This window comes from Manis javanica, chromosome 3, assembly GCF_040802235.1.
Source record: "Manis javanica isolate MJ-LG chromosome 3, MJ_LKY, whole genome shotgun sequence".
NCBI lineage: Eukaryota > Metazoa > Chordata > Mammalia > Pholidota > Manidae > Manis > Manis javanica.
The window spans coordinates 30,485,097-30,504,874 of record NC_133158.1 but is presented as its reverse complement, the minus strand read 5'-3'; the positions used below and the strand labels follow the sequence as shown (position 1 = coordinate 30,504,874).

Genomic DNA, 19,778 nt, shown 5'->3' with positions numbered 1-19,778 from the left:
TCAATATTATAAATTACAATTTCCAAACTAAATTTGCTTATCAGAAAGGTTTGATTGGCAGGGTAGGATTAAAGCACTCTTATAATTTCAAAGTGCTGCATTTGATAACAACTTTCAAGTGTTTAGTTGGGAAAATACTAATTCAACTGTAACAATTCTCCATCAATGCCTCCCCTAGCTTACCAAAAAGCTTATCTTTCTATGTTCAGAACTTTCAAGCTCAGGATTTCCAAATGAGCTGTTAGGTCACCACCAAAAAGAATATTAGTTTCTCATCACTGAGCTGGTATTTTTCAGTAAAGGACAACTCAAACAAGACAAGTAAGAAAGACTAGGTTTGTAGGTGACTGTGCTTTAGTCTATGGCTCTCAGATTTTAAAACGTGTCATTTATGACCCATACCATAAAACCTATTTGGGTTTATTAAATACATAGACAAAAGCCTATGTTACTAAAGCTACAGTCTGAGGAGTAATTTTTGGCAGCTGAACCATACCCTACAGCCATGTGTGGGAGGAGCTGCCAGAGCTAGCAGGAAAACTTTCTATTCTGGGCTTTCCTGCTCTTGCAGTTTTGGCTTGAGGTCTGGCTCAGTGCCCTCCTGGCTCCATGGGGTGGACCTTCTGGCAGGGAAGCACAGTGTTTACGTCCGCACAGAAGCTATTCTTGACCAACCCTTGCTTTAGGCTGCAACCTACCTGCTTGTCTTGAGAAGTTAGTCCAAACTGAGTCAGACTAGGGTGGCAGAAGTTTGGAATTTGTCCCGATTCCCTTCTTCCTGAGATTCAGCCTTTCACACGTGAGTTTTGAGTGACTGATACTGTCTCTTTGCACCAAGCGCTCTCAGTCCAGGAAAAATTAGGTTCTTCCATTTCTTCCAGGAGCTTGGAGGCTAATGGAGTTGTACCAACTGTGTGGGCGGTGAACAGAAGAAACTTGGATGAGGCCGGGGCTTGTGGAAGGAAAATTCCAAAGAGCAGGGCTGCTCAGGAGGGCCAAGGGCCAGTCCAAGTCTGGGAATAGCCCCCATCTGGGGCCAAGCGCCGCTAGCTGTGAAGAGGTCTGCTGCAGTTAAGGCAGGTTGTGCCGCAGCCCCTCGGCCTTAGTTTTTCCCCTCAAGCCAGTACTTACGCATGCACAGGAGACCTTTCAGAAGAGGGATTCTCAAATACCAACGCGTCTTATGACAACGCACACAAATAGCTGAGCCCAAAACAAGATAAAATCACTTGCATTCTTGCCAGATCTGTCTATGCACATCTATTAAAAATTTATTTAAATCTTTCAATTAAAGTTTCTTCAGGTTTAATTGACATACAATAAAACATATCCTTTTAAGGTATATAGGTCATTAAGCTTTGGAAAATGTATAGTTATGTAACCATTATTGACAGGAGGCCAAAACACTTCCTATGCTTCTTTCTTGTCAAGCTTCAGTCTTGATGCCTCAGTTTCCACGAGTGGCGACGCGAACTTCGGCAATTCCTTCCAGGGCAAAGGCAAAGCCCCACCTCCCTACGGCTCTGAGCCCCGCCTGCTCGTTATTCCGATTGACAGTCAATCTTACCAATCAGCGCGCTGTGCGAGCGGGGCTGCCCTTTTGGACACATGCGCACTTCTCGCATGAGAGATGAGGGGCTGCAGGGTTTGGGGCCGGTTGTGGGGTGGTTGTGGGCAGACGCCAGGGGTCCACGCAGCGGCAAAGGGCTTTGGCACTGAGGCCCGGTAATTACACTCCTCATCTTCGTGTTGGAGGGAGGGAGGGAGGGTGAGGCCGGGGAAGGTGCGTGCGCGCTGTGGAGTTAGGTGGATACGGATTCTAATCCCACCTCTGCTGCGTGACCCAAAACTAGTCACTTGGTCTGTCTGGTCCTCAGTTCCTTCTCCCAAAATGAGGCTAGGCATACCTGAATTTTCAGGAAGTTCAGCCAGTCTGTCTGAGACATTTGTAGGAGGCAGCAGAATTTGGGAATAGGTGTCTGAGGATAAGATGAGCGGCACCTCAGGAAACGAATGATTCCTCTCTTGCTTACTCCACCTTTTCCAGGCATCATCAGCAACCTCGAGGTTCCAGCAGACAGTCGGGGCCCCTGAGGGACCAGCCCTTCCCAGGGCTGCTGCAGCCAGAGAACCTCAGCCGTGAGGAGTTGGTTGATGTGCTGAGGGCAGCCGTACTGGATCAGAAAGGTTGAGGAGTGGGAGGGACAACTGCAGATACTTAGAAGGGGAGCCTGCTGTTCCTAACCTTCTGGGGAGCCGACTGGGCTCCCTCCTAAAGCCTTTGGGGTCAAATCCTGGTTCTGCAACCCACTAGAGTCATGAGCTGAAACCAGCCCCTGCATAGTAATCTCTTAGATCCTCAGCATCATGGCGATGGTGGTGTGGATGGGAGAGTGTAAATAACTAGAGTCCTGAGCATACTAGGCATTACATAATGGGTATTGCTATAATACATTGTTTAACTGATGGACAAAACACAGGCTTTAGAGTCAGCCAGATAGATCTAGACTCTGTAATCAGTTTGCTGTGTGGCTTAAGGCTACAATTTCTCTGAGCCTTGGTCTCCAGTGATTTATTGATTTTTCTCAACTATTTATTAAACATAGACTATGTCCAGGTACTGTTCTAGGCATGACTACACCATGCTGAACAAGATAAATATGGTTTATTTTTTTAATAATAATAAACCTCTCAGGGAGCCAACATTTTGGTGGGAAAAATGGATTACCCAGGAAATAAACAAACAAGGCCCTTACTAGTGATCAGTGCTATGAATAAAACAGGGTGTTATGATGTAAGGAATTACAAAAGGGGGCAGCCATTAGATTGGAGTTTCAGGCCTCTCTATGGTGGTGACATTTGCACCAAGATGATATGAAGCAACCAGATACAAAAATCTGGGTCAGAGAGAGCAAGTGCAAAGTCCCTGAGGTGGCAGCGAGCTTAACATATGAGAAACAGAATGATGTTCAGTTTAGGGTGTGATTGATCATTCACATCTGAGATTGTAGTGGGGCCACATAAGATGAACTGAGAAAGTGCCTTGTAAACTCTAATTGCTGCTTTTTACTGTGGATGATGTTCATGTAATATATGTTTCAGGACCTCTAGTGACGTTGAACAAGCCACAAGGTCTGCCAGTGACAGGTATGGATGGGGAAGGGATGTAGTGAAAGAGGGTTTGATGTCCTAAGGGAGGGAATATAGAAGAGAAGGGGGTGTTGGGATGAAGCCAGAGGCCTCTGGGAGCAGCCTGTACTTCTTCTATTTTTCCAGGAAAACCAGGGGAGCTGACATTGCTCTCTGTGCTGCCAGAGCTGAGCCAGTCCCTGGGGCTCGGAGAGCAGGAGCTCCAGGTTGTCCGAGCACCTGGAAAGTAAGTGGTGGGGATGACAGGAAGGTAGGAAGGCAGGCATCCATCTGGGATAGGAGAACAACTGCTGGGGAATAAACAGACATATTCCATAGGCTGGTTTGGGATCACAGAGGTGTAGAATACAAGGAAAAGGAGGGAGTGGACAGATCTGGATTAAAAAATCATGCACAAGCTGTGTGATCTTAGTTAAAGCATGAAACCTCATTGAGCTCAGTTTCCTTAATCATACAATAGAGCTAATAACACCTTTGCTCAGTATATATACTGATGGCAGGTATTGGGATATTCTGATACCCTGATACTCTTTCCTCTAACTGCCATCAATTAGAGACAGTACTTGAGATGAAATATTTCTGCAGTTTGACAAACTCATGGGCTTGTTTGTGAGGGATTTAATTATTTAAGAGCTCATATATATAAAATTCCTAGTATAGTGCCTGGCACATGGCAGACACTCAGAAAATGGCGATAATTTTTATGTCTGGCTCTGAGCTCCCTGGGGGCCAGGGCAAAATGAAAAACACATTAAGCTAGGTTGTCTTACTATCAAACATGAGGAAGCCTTACTTGTTTCTCAGGAAGAGGTCTGGGTTATACTGTTGGTATTACTGTTTGACTTTAAGCAGGTCAATGTTTCTTTCTAGGGGCCTCCTTTTTTTGGTGGGTGAGCTCAAGGGACTTTGACTTTTATGATTTGTCCCCTTCCTCCAGGGAGACCTCTGGGCTTGTACTCCTCTCCAGTTGTCCCCAGACAGCAAGCCGCCTCCAAAAGTTCTTCAGCCACTCCCGGAGAACCCAGAGACCCACAGCTACCTACTGGTGAGGTGCAGGGGAAGCTCCTAGGGCAGTGGAGAGGTTCCAGCAAGCCACTCTGTGACCTCTTCCTGCCTTTCTTAGCGCTGTCACTGATGGGATCCCAGCTACTACTGAGGGGAAGATCCAAGCAGCTCTGAAACTAGAACACACTGATGGTGTCAATCTTGTGAGTTAGGGTCTGGGTGGGGAACAGGAGAGGACCCTGCAGACATATTACTCTACAGAAGAGTCAAGGGTATAAGTTTGGGGTGGCTGGCCCTCTTGTTCCCTAAAACAGGCAAGTCACCATTGCCTCTACTATGGCCCTGTCCTGAGTCCATGGGAACAGGAAGGGTCTGGGTATAGCTCCCAGGGTGTGGGTATATGTGAAGCTTGTTCCTTCTTGGGGGCTGACACTACAGGCAGTTCCAGTGAAGCCCCCATCCCGGAAAGACATCCTGGAAGGTGTTAAGAGGACCCTCAGCCACTTCCGTGTGATGGCCACAGGCTCTGGCTGTGCCCTGGTCCAGCTGCAGCCACTTACAGGTGGGTCTGGAGCCCCAGCCAGCCTTGACGGGGGGAGGCAAGAGGGTAGGAAGAAGGTGGTGGTGGTAGCTGCAGCCTGGGGAACATCTGCTGGACCCTGAGGGTGTATGTGATATGTGACCAGGCCCAGTGGGGGGAGGCAGTTCTGCTGCTGTCAGTCTGGTGTCATTCCTTTGTAGCTCATCTGGTTTTTTTCTTTGGAGTTACTGATTTCGGGATCTTCTCTTTGCTTTTGATATTCTGTAGTTTCACTATGATGAATCTAGGTGTGTACATTTAGTTTTATTTATCTTGCTTGGGATTGACTGTGCTTCCTGAATCTGAAGATTAATGTATTTCATTACTCCTGGAATTTCTTTGACTCTTCAAATGCATTCTCTCTGCTCTCTTCTTTTTGAATGCCTAATAGACATCTAACCTCATTTTATTATCTGTGTCTGTTTTTTTTGTTTCATTTCTTTATGTCTGCTGCATTCTGTGTAATTTCTTTAGATCTGTCTCCCAGGTGGATTTTTTAAATTCAGTTGGGGCTAATCTGCCAGTTTAACCTTATCCATAGACTATTTTTCACTTCTAGAAGTTCTGTTTGGTTCTTTTACAAATACAAATTGCCTTTAAAATACTTTCCCCTGCCCCGCCTTACATTATTTGTTCTTGTCTTTAATCATTTTAAACATATTATATTTCTATAAATCCATTGTCTGAAATTCTTGAGGGGCCTAATCTTAGTGAATTTCCTGCTGACTCTCACACTTGGTGGATTGTTTCCTCTTGTGAATTCAGGTTTAGTTGGGCCTTTATCTGTGGAAATCCTTTGTTGTCTCATTGAAGGTGGGACCCTCAGGAGAGGTCCTGCTTGCTTCTGCTGAATACCCCAGGGCTATCTCTGCTCCAGGACCTCTCTAGATATTATGTCTCAGTTGAAAGTTCACAGATCACTCAAGTAAAATTTGAGCCCTAAACCTGTTTGATAGCAGACTCATGGTTGTGAATTCTTAGGGGAAAACTTTTTCATTCCACTCATCCAGATCTAATCTGCCTTCATTGGTGGCTGGCTTCTCCTGGGCCACCCTTTCACTGAAAATGAAACCTTGAGGGGTTTCATTTTGGCTCCAAGGTCTCATTTCTGGCACCTAGGTAGCTACTTAAATGGATACCAAGATTGGCAACACTCCTAGAAGAGATGAAATGTTGGCTCTCATGTGCTTTAGATTTATTTTCCTTTTATATTTTGGTTACAGGCACCTTTCCTCTTTGCCCAGCTGTGTATTTAAAAAGGATTTTTGCAGTGTTTCTAGGTGGTTTATAGCAAGAGGGTTTTTAGATTATCCAGTCCACTGTATTGCCAGACAAGGAAGCAGAGTACAGCTCCCGGGTACGAGTCCTGGCTTACCACGAATCACTTCTTTTAAAAGCTTTGGTATTTCTGTGTTTAAGATGGGAGTGATGATAGGACCTGCCTTATAGGGCTGTCAGGATGAAGTAAGCTCACATATGCAAAGCACTTCATACCATACCTAGCATGTGGTCCTCCATTTCTCTTATTTGTCCAGGTACTTTTGTTTGTAAGTTTCCCAAAAAGCAGTTCAACTTGGTTTAAGCCAAAAAAGGGGATTTACTGGCTCATGTAACTGAAAGTGCAGGTCTGGCTGTATCCAGAGGCTGACGATGTTATCAGGAAGCTATTTCCCATTTCTTGCTTCTTGCCTCTTGCATGTTGGCTGCTCTCTCCCACAGGCTCTCCTTTCTCTCCAGGAGCTCCAGGTTTGCACCCCGCCAGTTTAACACCCCAGCAGGAAAGAGTGTTCCTTATCCCAGTTGCTTCAACAATAAATTCAGGGTTGCATCTCTTCATGAGTGAATCTCGCAGGCCTGGTGGATTGACAGCTGACTGTCCTGAGCTAGTTGTGCACCTGGCTCTGGAGGCAGGGGTGGTAGCATAGACCTCACTGTAACTACATGATCTGAGAATGAGGGGTGGTGTTTCCCGGGGGGAGGAGAGAGGGACAGTACTAGGTGGGACAGGAAGAGCCAGCAGTCCCCCCTCCATCTGTCCCATCTCTTCTGTCTCCCAGTCTTCCCCAGTCAGCTACAGGTACATATGGTTCTACAGCTCTGCCCTGTGCTTGGGGATCACACATACTCTGCTCGTGTGGGCACTGTCCTGGGCCAGCGCTTCCTATTGCCAGCTGAGAGCACCAAGCCCCGAAAACAGGTACCAAAGCCTGCCTGTCTGATGCCTTCTGGGAGTAGGTGGGGGGGTGACGGTGGGCAGCATCTCCAGACATTGATTATGCAGATTAGGGACTGGGAGGCAGCCCTCTTGGTTTCCAAGGCTATCTGTAGCCCTATTTTGCTGTGTGACCTTGAGCAAGTGACACCCCCTCTTGTGCCTTTCTCCCAATCTGTCCAATAAGGGAGTTGAACTGGCTGATTTTAAAGGCCCTTCAAAGTCTGCCATTCTTTGAGTCTGTTTGGTGTAAAGTAAAAGAGTTGTATGTGTGCATTAACTCCCGAAGTACCAGAGTCTTAATAATTTCCCTCCATGTAAAGTCTGTGGGAGTGGGGTAGGGTGAGCTTTGCTTCAAGCAGTCATTCAGGGATCTGGGCTGTTGCTACCCAGTTAGCAGCTAAAGGGAGACAGTGCAGTGCAGGTCCACGTGGGTTTTTATGGGCCAGGTTTGCAAGTGGCATACATACTTGCACTCCTATCCCATTGGCTAGAACTCAATCACATGGCCTCACCAAACTGCAGAGGGGCTGGGAGATGTAGTTTAGCTGTGTGCTCAGGCAGAAAATGATTTGGTGAGCCCCTAGCCAGAATCTGCCGTAGCATGAGTGTGCATGTGAGCATGTCTATGTGGAGAGAGGAAATGATCATGGTCGTGGAGGAAGTATACTTGCCTGGCACCCATTTTGGTTAAAGCTGGTTGTGACTCAGTTGGCTAAATGCTGGTTTGCCTCTCCCACCCCAGGTTCTGGATGAAGCTCTCCTTAGACATCTCCACCTGACACCCTCCCAGGCTGCCCAGCTGCCCTTGCATCTCCACCTGCATTGTCTACACCTCCCAGGTGCCAGGCCCATGGCTGCCCCCATTGAATTTCTGGCCCCCCTGCCCTCTTATTTCTCCAGGACCCTGCAGTGCCTGGGGCTCCACCAACCATAGTCCTGTTCCGTGTTTCCAGTGGAATGCTGTGCATTGGGCAAATGACTTTACCTCTCTGGACTTAGATAATAAAAGTACCTACCTCATCATATGGTTTTAAGGATTTGCTGAGAAAGTATTTATCATGTCAAGATGCTTTGTGCTGACTTTAATATATGGTCTTTTGTGGAGGCTGTTTCTGTCCCAGTTCTAGCTGCAGAGGACATGTCAGATTTTTTTGTTGTGGTGGTAAAAACACCTACTAAAATATACCATCTTAACCATTTTTAAGTGAATGGTTCTGTGGTATTAAGTACATACACATGGTTGGACAATCATCCCCACCACCATCTGCAGAACTGCATCTTCCAGAACTGAAACTGTCCCCATTAAATACCACCTCCCCATTGTACTCGTCTCTATTAATTTGACTGTTCCAGGGACCTCATATATGTGAATATTAGATCTTTCACTTTAAAAAATTGTGAAATAATGTCAAACATACAAAGAGTGCATAAAGCATCTGTGATTTAAATAATTACAAGGTGATACCCATATAACCACTAGTCAGGGCAGGAAATAGAAACATCTCTCTCTTGCTTATAGAGCAGCAGTTCTCAACCCTGGCCCCCATGTTAGAACTCCCTACCCCACCCCCTCAGGAAGCTTAAAAAAAAAAAAACCCTTGATTCTGCCCCCCACAAAACACTGGCTTAATCGGTCTGGAGTGGAGATCTTGGCATCAGCCTTTTTTTTTTAAAGCTCCCAAAGCAATTCTATTGTTCTGTCTAGGTTAGAAACCACTGTTCTGACTTGGAAGGATTCTTTGTTATGTCGAGTTCATATATATATGTATCCCTAAACAATGTTTCATTTTGCCTACTTTTAAAGGTTTCCATAAGTAGAATTATGGTGTATATATTCTTGTGATTTGCTCTTGCTCCATACTGTGAAATGCATTTGTGATGTACTGCGTGGAGTTTGAATTTCAGTGAAGAAAACAGTTTATCATTTCTGCTGTCAGTGGACAGTTAGCTGGGCTGTGACCACAGTGCTGCTGTGAACTTGTGTGTCTGTATTTCCTGGCTCAGTTATTCAAGAATTTCTGGTCAGAGTATATTTATCTTCATTTGACTAGTGTTATTAGTTTCCTAGAGCTGCTGTAATCAATTACCACAACAGAGTAGTTTAAAACCACAGAAACCGATTCTATTATAGTTCCAGAGAGCAGATGTGTGAAACCAAGGTGTGAGAGCTCTAGGGGAGAATCCTGCCCTGCCTCTTCCAGTTTCTCTCATGGCTCCAGACATCCCTTGACATGTGGATAAACCACACCAGTCTCTGCCTCCATCTTCACATGGTCTTCTCATGTGTCTTCCCTTCTGACTTTTACAAGGGACATTTGTCATTGGATTTAGAGCCTAGCTAGATGATCTTGGTGATCTCAGGATCTTGAACTAGTAACATCTAGGATGACCCTTTTTCCAAATAAAGTCATATCTACAGGTTCCAAAGAGACATCTTTTGGTGGTGGTGGTAGGTGGGGGGCTACCATTCAATTTATTACAATCCATACCAAACTTGCAAATGGCTGTGGCTTGTTAGATATTCTTTCTAGGTGACCTTGGCCCCTTGCTGAAGAAGGGACAGACTCCCTCCCTCCGGAGTAGGGGTGGGGTTAGGCAAGGTCCACCTTCCCCTTGTGTCTCATATTATAAATGCAGTGCCCACTAGATGTCATCCTGCTGCCAGCCCAGCTCTTCCTCTGGGCTTGGGGACTGGGAGGGACTCTCAGTGGTCAGCAGTGCTGGTTGTGTCCCAGGTTCCTCCTCACTGCCACGTGATCTTGGGCAAGCCACTTCTTGTTCAGACTTTCCTCATCTATAAAGTGAGGATTATACCCCAACCCAAAGATAGAGATGCCAGGGGAGTCCCTCAATGGGAAGCCCCATGTCTGCCACTAAGTGGTAATTCTGGGCTTCGCATGTAGAGGAGCTGCTGATGGCCTTTACCTACTGTTCTGAACGTTGGGGTACTGCCCCCTTCCCTTCAGCCTCCAAGAGAAATGAAGCCAAGCCCAGAATACTTCACTTGCTCCTTTTTATCTGCAGCATCACCCAGGACAGGGGCAGTGAGGATCGAAGCAAGGGCTTCTCTTGCCTCACATCCCCTATGCCCCCCAGCCCCCTGTATGCATCAGTAAAGGCCAGGGGCCCTGGAAGGCTCAGCGTCTTCATGAGGCATGTCTCAGCCTTGGGTTTGGCACAGACTCTGGCCTTGAACTTGCCTTTGGCCTTGATCTTCCTGTGGGTGCCAGGAGGAGTTCCAACTTCAAGGGGCAGATGACACAAGGCACTTTCAGGATAGGGACCACGAAGGTGCTGGGAAGCAATAGCCTCAGTGTGAAAGGAGGAGAGAGGGGAAAGAGAAGTTCAGGAAATCTGTCCAGGAAGAAGCTTCTGAGGGGAACAAGTACTTTCCATGGGGCTACAGCCAGCCTGGGGACAGCCCTCTGCCCATGCCCTCCAGTCCTGACCCTGGCACTCAGCACTGCCCTCCAAAATGTGAGTCACAGTTCAAGACCCACCTTTCTTGGTTTCAGGATGTTGGTTGCCAACTTGAGCTCAGGGTTATTTGGAAGGGAAATCAAAACTTTGGCAGTAGGTAGAGTCATCGAGGCCTTGGCTGTGGTCGACAGGGCCTTAGAGCCCACCAGCTTGCTGTGCTGCAGTCTAAGGACCTGCCCCTGGGGTCGGAGTGTGTGGGGAGGAGGCAGCTGAGCCTTGGTGTGGAGGCCTGGGAAGTGGTAAGAGGCTGTGGGAGAAGATGGGCTGTGAGGGCCTGGGGAAAGCCCAAGGCTGGCCAGCTGCCCCTCAAGGTGTGCATGGAGGGAGGGGATGCAGGGGAGATGAGGGCTGGGGTGTGTGAGGGCAGATGGAGCCTTCCCAGTTCCTCCTCCAGAGCCAAGGGAAGAAAACAGGGTTTGGAGTCCAACAGACCTGGGTCTGCACCCTAGCTCTGCCACTTCGGAGCTGTGCAACCTCGGACAACTTCCTTAAACTTCCTGATACCTTGGCTGGAAAATGGGGATAATAGCACCTACCTCGCTAGGTTGTAAGGACTAAGGAACTGGTTAGGTAGCAGCACAGTATAAACTGTTAAGCGCTGTATATATGTTAGTTCCTTTCCCCCAGAGGCGACATTGCATGGAGGCAAACGCAGGAAAAGCTTGGACTCTGGAGAAAGATCGACCTGGTACTGAGTCCTGGTATCTTTAAAATAAGTACAGCTGCCTCACAGGGTGACTGCTTTGGAGGGGACAACACTTATCTGGTTGTGTATTTTTTAAAAATGCTTTATAAGCAGTGGCTTTTACTTGCCACTAGTGGCTCTTTGGTGGGGCTCTGGTGGGGGGGCAAATGTGGGTGGCTAGGAGGGGCTTGGAGAGCAAGAAGAAATTGCCTGGGGACCCTGGGGTGTTTTGGGGGAATGGTCTTACCCAGGGCCTGGGGTAAGTTCTTCGGACTCAGTGGCAATCTGTTCAAGGGGTGGGGCTGCCTGTCCCCACTAGCAAAGGTCATGGTAAGAATGCAGCCCATCCTGTTGCTGGGGGGGTCCCACTGCCGGAAACTAGAGTGGACCAGGGCTGTGGCACTTTTTGCCTTGCCTTTCTCCCCCTTCCCAGGGGCTGAGGTGGTGGCAGCAGAGTCTGGCTTCTCATTGTGCCCCAGGCTCCTGGCCCCAGGAACTCTCCTAGGAGCTGACCTGTGGGCAAATGTCCCCAAGTCCTTGCCTTCCCTAGAGCCTCGCTGGATCAGGAGGTGAGGGAGTGTTGGGCAGGCCCCCATCCGCTGGTGACACATTGCCATGGGCTTCTTGATGGTGGAGCCCTCTACCTGGAGCCGGATACCCACATACTGGGGCACCTCCACGGCAGGCTGCGGGAAAGAAAGACAAGGCCTGCTCAGACAGTGGTGCTGGACTCCTAAAGGCGATGGCATTAATTTCTGGGTCAACTGGTCAGGAGACAATTCTGGGCTAAGAAACAGGAAGCCCACCTCTGTCCTCTAAGCAGTCTGGCTCTGGAGGCCTGAATCAGTACCTAGAGAGTCACAGAGCCTCTGGGATTAGTAATCCAGAGAAATGGAGGGGATTTGGTCATGCCTCCACTAGCAACCCTGCACCCCCTTGTTGCTAAATTGCCCCAGCCTCTGCTGGATTGTGTATGGCTCTACTCCACAACTGCCAATAGACAGCTTTTTGATATAGTCAGATTCTCTGCAGAGAATCTGAGTTATGACACCCAGACAGATAAGAGGGTTGGAGAAGCCTGCCTGAAGCCTGTCTAGAGCCTTGTATGAACCCAAGTTACAGAGAAAGACACTAAGAGCCTTAAAGAAGGCATTCTATGGAAGTCATAAAGTTAGCAAATATGCACAAGGAGGCGGAGAAAAAGGTCCAAGAGAGGAGCACCAGTACAATTTTCAGTTCCTATTAAGCCAAGCTGTACTTCCTACAGCTGGACTCCAGGAGAGGCCTCTGTGATGGTCATAACCCTCCTTTTATCCGGAGCTAGTCTGAGGTGTTTTCTGTGTCATCAAAGGATCCTGATTAGAATCTACCCAAACATCAGAGTCACTTGTAGCTGGTTAAAAATACAAATTATCAGTGCTCCTGGAAAGCCCAGTTGATGAGGGAAAGCTTACCCTTGAGGAAGAATCTCAGCTAATAAATATAGAAGGATGACAGAATTAATAATTTACCATTTTACAATGCTAATAAAAGGGGTAAGAATCAAAACTGGGTATCAAAACAAGTAGGGGAAGGAATGACAGGAAAATGTGTTATTTGTACAGAGTCCAAGTATCACCTTATGAAGTACCTTTGCAAAGGGGAGGATGCAGCTAACAATGGAGGTCTCGTAGCCACCACCTTAATTTCATATAGCCAGACTCAGCATCACTGGTCATGAGAAACTCTGACAGTCTGTGCCTTGTGATGCCATACAAAGCACCCAGCTTAACCTCTCAGCTGTTCTTGCCAAAAATGTGTAACCTGAACCTCATCAAGCTGACCCAACTTCTAGTTTACAGGACATTCAGATAACAGAAGAGTAAGTTAAACACCACCATGAGGGAACAACCAGATAAATCCAGAATGTGGGACAGTTCTACAAAACAACCAATCTGGTCCCTTCAGAAGATCCAAACTATGGGGAAAAAAGTGGTGGGGCTGTCCTAGATTTAAAGAGATTGAAGAACATCAAAAAGAATGAAATACCTAGGAATAAATTTAACTAAGAGGTGAAAGATATGTACACTGAAAACTGTAAGACGTGAAAGAAACTGAACATGACACAAATTAATGGAAAGATAGTCTGTGCTCACGGATTACAAAAATTAGTATTATTAAAATGTTCATACTACATAGAGCAATCTATAGCCTCAGTGCAATCCCTATCAATTTTCCAATGGCATTTTTCACAGAAATCCAAAAAGCAACTGAAAAATTTGTATGGAACCACAAAAGATTCCCATCAGCCAAAGCAATCTTAAGAAAGAACAAAGCTGGAGGCTTCCCACTCCCACATTTCAAACTATATTACAAAGCTAAGTAATCAAAACACTATGGTATTGGCATGAAAGCAGACATGTAGATCAATGGAAAAGAATAGAGAGCCCAGGAATAACTCCATGCATATATGGTCAATTAATTTACAGAGAAGCCAAGAATATATAACACAGAAAGGATGTTTTATTCAATAAACGGTGTGGGAAAACTGCACAGCCACATGCAAAAGAATGAAACTTGGACCACGATTTTACACCACACACAAAAATCAACTCAAAATGGATTAAAGACTTGAGTGTAAGACCTGGAACCACAGAACTCCTGGAAGAAGACAGGCAGTAAGCTTTCTGGCATCAGTTTTGGCAATGATTTTTTGGACTTGACACTAAAAGCAAAAGTCAACTAAAACAAACATGAACAAACAAGTGGGACTACAGCAAACCAGAAAGTTCCTGCATTGCAAAAAACTACCAACAAAATGAAAAGGCAACCTATAGAATGGGAAAATTTATTTGCAAATCATATATCTGATAAGATGTTAATATAAAAATATATAAGGAACTCATACAACTCAATAGCAAAAAAAAAAACTAAATTAAAAAAAGCAGAGGATCTGAATAGGTATTTTTCCAAAGATGACATACAGATGGCCAACAGGTATCTGAAAAGGTGCTCAATGTCACTAACCACCAGGGAAATGCAAATCAAAACCACAAAGAGAGATCACCTTGCACCAGTGGCTAATATCAAAAAGACAAGAAATAATGTGTTGGCGAGGATGTGGAGAAAAGGGAACCCTCGTGCACTATTAGTAGGAATGTAAACTGATGTGGCCACTATGGAAAACAGTACAGAGGCTCCATATGATCCAGCAATTCCACTTCTGGGTATTTACCTGAAGAAAATGAAAACACTAACTCGAGAAGATAACTGCCACTGTATAACTGTATGTTCATGGTGGCATTATTTATAATAGCCAAGATATGGAAACAACCTAAGTGTTCATCAGTGGATGAATGGATTAAAAAATGTGTATATATGCACACTGGAATGTTATTTAGCCATAAAAAAAGGAAATCTTGCCATTTATGACAACATGACAGCCTAGAGTGTAGTGTGCTAAGTATAATAAATCAAAGACAAATACATTATGTCAATTACATGTGGAATCCAAAGCAAAAAACAAACTAACAAATTCTGAACTCACTGATAACAGAGAACAGAATGGTGGTTGCCAAAGGCAGGGGGTGGACAAAATGGGTGAAGGTGGTTAAAAGGTACAAACTCCCAATTATAAAATAAATAAGTCCTGGGGATGTAATGTATAGCATGGCCATTGTAGCTAATACTGTACTGTATACACTGTATACTTGAAAGTGGCTAAGAAAGTAAATCTTAAGTTTTCATCTCAAGAAAGAATAATCTTAACTATGTGTGGTCATAGATGTTATCTAGACTTATTGTGGTGATCATTTTGCATTATGTATAAATGTCAAATCATTATGCTGTATACCTGAAATTAATATGTTATATGTCAATTATACCTCAAAAAAAACCCACAAAACTTCGAGAGATCTAAGACATGCCTGGTAGGCCCTTTAAAGCAGCTACAGATCTTTTAAGCATCCCAAGGGCATACCTGTAGGTCTTATGTTTTGATCTTTAATACATTTTGCCTTAGCAGAAAGGGTTATTGGCCCTCTCTGTTAACAGCAGGGCTTCTACAGTTTTGAGGGCTGTTGTCCTAGAAGAGTCTCACCAAGGAGAGAACAGCTTATCTCTAAGATTTATAGACATGGCTTTTGTGTAACAGAATGGATTTGAAAATGATATGTAAGAAACAACATTTTTAAAAATAACTTGGACTGAAAGGGCCAGATACAATATGAAATGAAAGAAGTTTTTGTACTCTCAAACTTCTATGAGCAGGTGACAGACTGATAACTATTAGTAATGGTCATGGACAAGGAAGGATGAGTCAGGGCTGAACTGAGATCCCAGTGGATGGAAGCAAAAGCCATGAACTCTAGGAAGCAAAAAGGGGTCCTAATAGCAACACTAGAAGTATGTTCCAGGCTGGATTTCAGAACCGCTATGGACTAATGCCTCTCCTGTACTCTCCACTCTGCCTCTCCTTTTTGAGGGAGAATGTCTATGAAAAGACAGAGATTAAAACCAAACGACCAACGCAAAATGTGAATCTTGATTACATGTTGGTTTAAAACCAAAACCAAAAAAGTCAACTATAAAAGATTGGGGGACATTTGAAAAATGCAGATTCCTAGTCTTTAAGCCAGACATTTTCACATCAATCTCTGAGAGTGGGCTTCCTGCACCAGTATCACTGGAAAACGTTCCAGGTGATTCTGGCCTAGGAAGCAGTCTTTTGGGAACCATTGTGCTAGAATGTTCCCTTTCTCTATGGCTTTGTCTTATTTTCCTGCCTTTATATCTCCTCATTATATCTTGGGAAATCAAAATATGATCAGTAACTGTGACAAAGACCAGGACACTTTGCTCAGGTGACCAGCACATTCTCTCCCTGGGGCCAGGGGGAAGCCAAATTCTAATCAGGAATAGGATAATTAGTTTAACTGCCACAAAAAATTACTTGCAGAGCTCAAAAACCCTTTAAGTTGGTTTTCTGACTGATTTTTTAAATCTTACCCTATCCTGATAAGTGGACTCAAATCTCTCTTTGAAACAAGGTAAGTAAAATAAACTACCAAATGAGGACAACAATAATAGTAAGAGTGGCCTTCCACTAATTGACTCTTACTCTATTTCCAGGCACTTTACAGGTAATACCTTTTATCATGAAACACCTAACAACCTTATTTGGTAACAATAGCTAAAGCCTGTGTAGCATTTGCTATATGCCAAGCACTATTATTAAGTGCTTTACCTATCAACTCATCCAGTACTCACAACCTTATGATGTCGGTACTATTTTAGTTCCTGCTTTACAGATGAAGAAATTGAGACCGTCAAGGTTAGGAAGCTGTCCAAAGTCACAGAGCTCATAGTTCTTGAGCAGGGATTTGAACCCAGGGAGGTTCCAGAGTCTATCCTTTTAACACTATGCTATACCTCTCCAGAAATACTTTTCACCCATACTAACTCATTTTATCCTCCCAAACCCCAAGAGAAAGATGGTGATAGCATCTCCATTTTGCAGATGGGGAAACGAAATGGAGGCTCAAAGATGTGAAGGCTGGACTAAGTCACTGTGGCAGGACCTGGACTCCAGCTGGTTCTATCTGCCTGCAGTGCCCTTTGCCTCACTATGGGGATGCCTAGAAGGGGGACAGACTCCCTGGGGTTGTGCCTGGCCTGGCCACCTCACCTGCTTGTAGATGAGCTCAAAGGCTCCTGTGTCACAGCTGCGGTCCAGCCGCCGGTCAATGACCACACGCAGGGTGTCAGCTTGCACACCAGCACAGAGCCGGGCAGTAACAGCCGTGGAGGGTGCCATGGTGGGGCTGGCATTGATCTCAATCAGCCAGGGCTGGAAATCCTCACCAAACACAAAGTCAGCACCATAGAGCTCAAAGCTGGCCTTCCGACATTGTACAGTGTCTTGGGAGGTCTGCAGGGCATGGATCACGGCAGCTTTCATGCCAGGCACAATGACGGTGGACCAAGCGTTTGGGGCCCCCATCTCCTGCAGGTGGGCCTGGAATTTCTGACTTGACCACATGTTGTTGGAGGGCAGCAACGGGTGCCGATGACATGAATTCTCCAGGTGCTTCTGGATGGAGTTGTTGCACAGGTGCACCGAGCTGGAGCAGAGATCAGAAAGCAGAGGTCTGGTCCCCTCTGCCCTCCCACCCAAACTTGGGCGAAGGGTAGGCAAACCCTGGAACCAGCCCTGGGCCACCCTGGAGCATTCAACCTGAGATGAGTCCTCTGGGGAAGACAAGAAGGACAAAGCCTAGGCCCTGTCATAGTCTTCTAGGGCCAGAACCATCATCTCTTGGGACCTCTCTGAGGGCGCTAACTATGGGGGCCACAGGACTAAGTGAATTAGTGTCAGTTAATCCTGTAAGTGTCTGGAAGATAAGAAGCTGGGTAAGAGTATGGGCCCTGTTATTACCCAGACATATATGTTTTCAGGTCCTACACCTTCACCACTACCTGGTTGTGAGATCTTTGGCAAGTCATTTAACCTGAGTGCTCTTTTCATATCTGGGAAATGAGGGTAGGCACAGTACCCACTTCACTGAGTTTTCATGAATAATTGATGTAATATGTGTGACGTGCTTAGCACCTGTCATATATGAAGCACACACAAACTGACAGCTATAATTATGAGTTTCATATTACTGCCTCCATTCTTCAGATGTGGAAACTAAAGCTTAGGCAGGTTTCACTTGATGAAAGTCACAGAGCTTGGAAGCTGGAGAGATGGAATTGGGCTCAACACAGCTTCCTTTCACCCTGAGTTAATACTGCAACTTGCCTCCTTCTTCTCGCATGTTTCCTGACGCCCTTTACCCTGCTCAACATAACATTTTTTCTTCATAACACACATAACCTTTTAACCTGTTTGACAGTTTTACTTATGTTCATTGCTGTTTTTCCCTGGATTGTGAACTCTTGAAAGCTGGGCTCTTGTTTTGTTCAAGACTGTATCCTAAGTGCTCAGAGCCATGAATGGCACAGAGAAGGTAGGTACCTGCTGGATGGAAGGATGGTTGGATAGAGGGAGGCCTGCCTGCCTGCAGAGTCTGTGTTTGGAGCTCAGCATTGTCCTGGAGCCACCTGATCCTTGCTAGCTCAAGTAGACTGGGAACTCATGCGAGATGAGTAATGGGGCTTACTTGTCCAGGTTTTTCAGAGAGAAGGGCTGAGTGGAGAAACGGATATAGCTGTCACGGTAGAACCACACGGTAAGTGGGTTCCAGTCAGTCACCAAGAACCACTGTCTCAGGTCAAACTTGGTGCCAAAGATGAGCAGGGGCCGTTCAATATACTTTTGCACCACCCACTTGCTGTCCTTCATCATCATGAGGTTGCCATCCACCAGCTTCAGCATCTCTTCCAGGTGGTCCATGCACATGATGCCTAAGGGGAAATGGGGTGGTCAGGGATCAGGGCAGGTTTGGGTTAGGAGAAGGGCCAAGGGATCATGAACAGCTTGAGAAGCTATTATCCCTCAAGAACTGAATGCCAAGTAGGTAAGGCCGCCTCCCTCAGTCATAACCCTGTTCCCTGTGGGAATGCTGAAAGTCTGCTACAAATTTTAAAAATTTTAAATTAACCAGTTTTGTTTGATTGAAAAAGATAAAAATTCTAACAGCATTGGGCTTTTAAGCCATGCAAACTATATGACTTGATTAGTTTTTTCCCAATAATTAACAGAATATAAAACAGCAAAACCAAAAAATAAACAGTTTAAAAGGATATACAGTGGACAACTTCCCAGAAAAATACAACCTTCCAAGACTGACCCAGAAAGAAACAGAAAATCTAAACGGATCAATTACCAGCAACGAAATTGAAGCAGTAATCAAAAAACTACCCAAGAACAAAACCCCTGGGCCAGATGGATTTGCTTCGGAATTTTATCAGACATACAGAGAAGACATAATACCCATTCTCCTTAAAGTTTTCCAAAACATAGAAGAGGAGGGAATACTCCCAAACTCATTCTATGAAGCCAACATCACCCTAATACCAAAATCAGGCAAAGACCCCACCAAAAAAGAAAACTACAGACCAATATCCCTGATGAACGTAGATGCAAAAATACTCAACAAAATATTAGCAAACAGAATTCAAAAATACATCAAAAGGATCATACACCATGACCAAGTGGGATTCATCCCAGGGATGCAAGGATGGTACAACATTCGAAAATGCATCAATATCATCCACCACATCAACAAAAAGAAAGACAAAAACCACATGATCATCTCCATAGATGCTGAAAAAGCATTTGACAAAATTCAACATCCATTCATGATAAAAACTCTCAGCAAAATGGGAATAGAGGGCAAGTACCTCAACATAATAAAGGCCATATATGATAAACCCACAGCTAACATCATACTGAACAGCAAGAGGCTGAAAGCTTTTCCTCTGAGATCGGGAACAAGACAGGGATGTTCACTCTCTCCACTGTTATTCAACATAGTACTGGAGGTTCTAGCCACGACAATCAGACAAAACAAAGAAATACAAGGAATCCAGATTGGTAAAGAAGAAGTCAACTGTCACTATTTGCAGATGACATGATATTGTACATAAAAAACCCTAAAGACTCCACTCCAAAACTACTAGAACTACTATCGGAATTCAGCAAAGTTGTAGGATACAAAATTAACACATAGAAATCTGTG

At 45.2% G+C, this 19,778-nt stretch overlaps 2 protein-coding genes across 18 annotated transcripts in view; one reads left to right on the top strand and one right to left on the bottom strand.

The window, feature by feature from the left end:
• Nucleotides 1–1,356: 1,356 nt before the first annotated feature.
• RPUSD3 (RNA pseudouridine synthase D3) lies at nt 1,357–7,984 on the top strand. Of its 2 annotated transcripts, none has more exons than XM_037000290.2 (9): nt 1,357–1,725; nt 2,048–2,139; nt 3,103–3,147; nt 3,277–3,376; nt 4,088–4,195; nt 4,274–4,358; nt 4,594–4,717; nt 6,793–6,932; nt 7,693–7,984. In XM_037000290.2, exons 1-9 carry the CDS (start codon nt 1,631–1,633, stop codon nt 7,882–7,884), a joined length of 981 nt encoding a protein of 326 aa, XP_036856185.2. In that variant the 5' UTR covers nt 1,357–1,630; the 3' UTR covers nt 7,885–7,984. The 2 variants fall into 2 exon arrangements, with proteins under 2 accessions (XP_036856185.2, XP_017533128.2); XM_017677639.3 differs by having other exon boundaries at nt 1,364–1,725; nt 2,048–2,187.
• A 1,063-nt stretch (nt 7,985–9,047) lies between these two features.
• Nucleotides 9,048–19,778, bottom strand: part of TTLL3 (tubulin tyrosine ligase like 3) — a 30,514-nt gene continuing 19,783 nt past the window's right edge. For 4 of the 16 annotated variants that reach the window (XM_073230992.1, XM_073230991.1, XM_073230994.1 and 1 more), the window contains 5 exons: nt 18,258–18,501; nt 16,781–17,216; nt 11,531–11,801; nt 10,451–10,677; nt 9,950–10,259 (listed from right to left, as the gene is read on the bottom strand). In XM_073230992.1, the coding sequence (XP_073087093.1) occupies nt 9,951–10,259; nt 10,451–10,677; nt 11,531–11,801; nt 16,781–17,216; nt 18,258–18,501 (1,487 nt within the window). In that variant the 3' untranslated portion in view covers nt 9,950. Of the gene's footprint in view, nt 9,745–9,949; nt 10,678–11,530; nt 11,802–16,780; nt 17,217–18,257; nt 18,502–19,778 lie in introns of those variants that run through there. The other 12 variants (XM_073230999.1, XM_073231000.1, XM_073230996.1 and 9 more) reach the window with 10 other exon arrangements.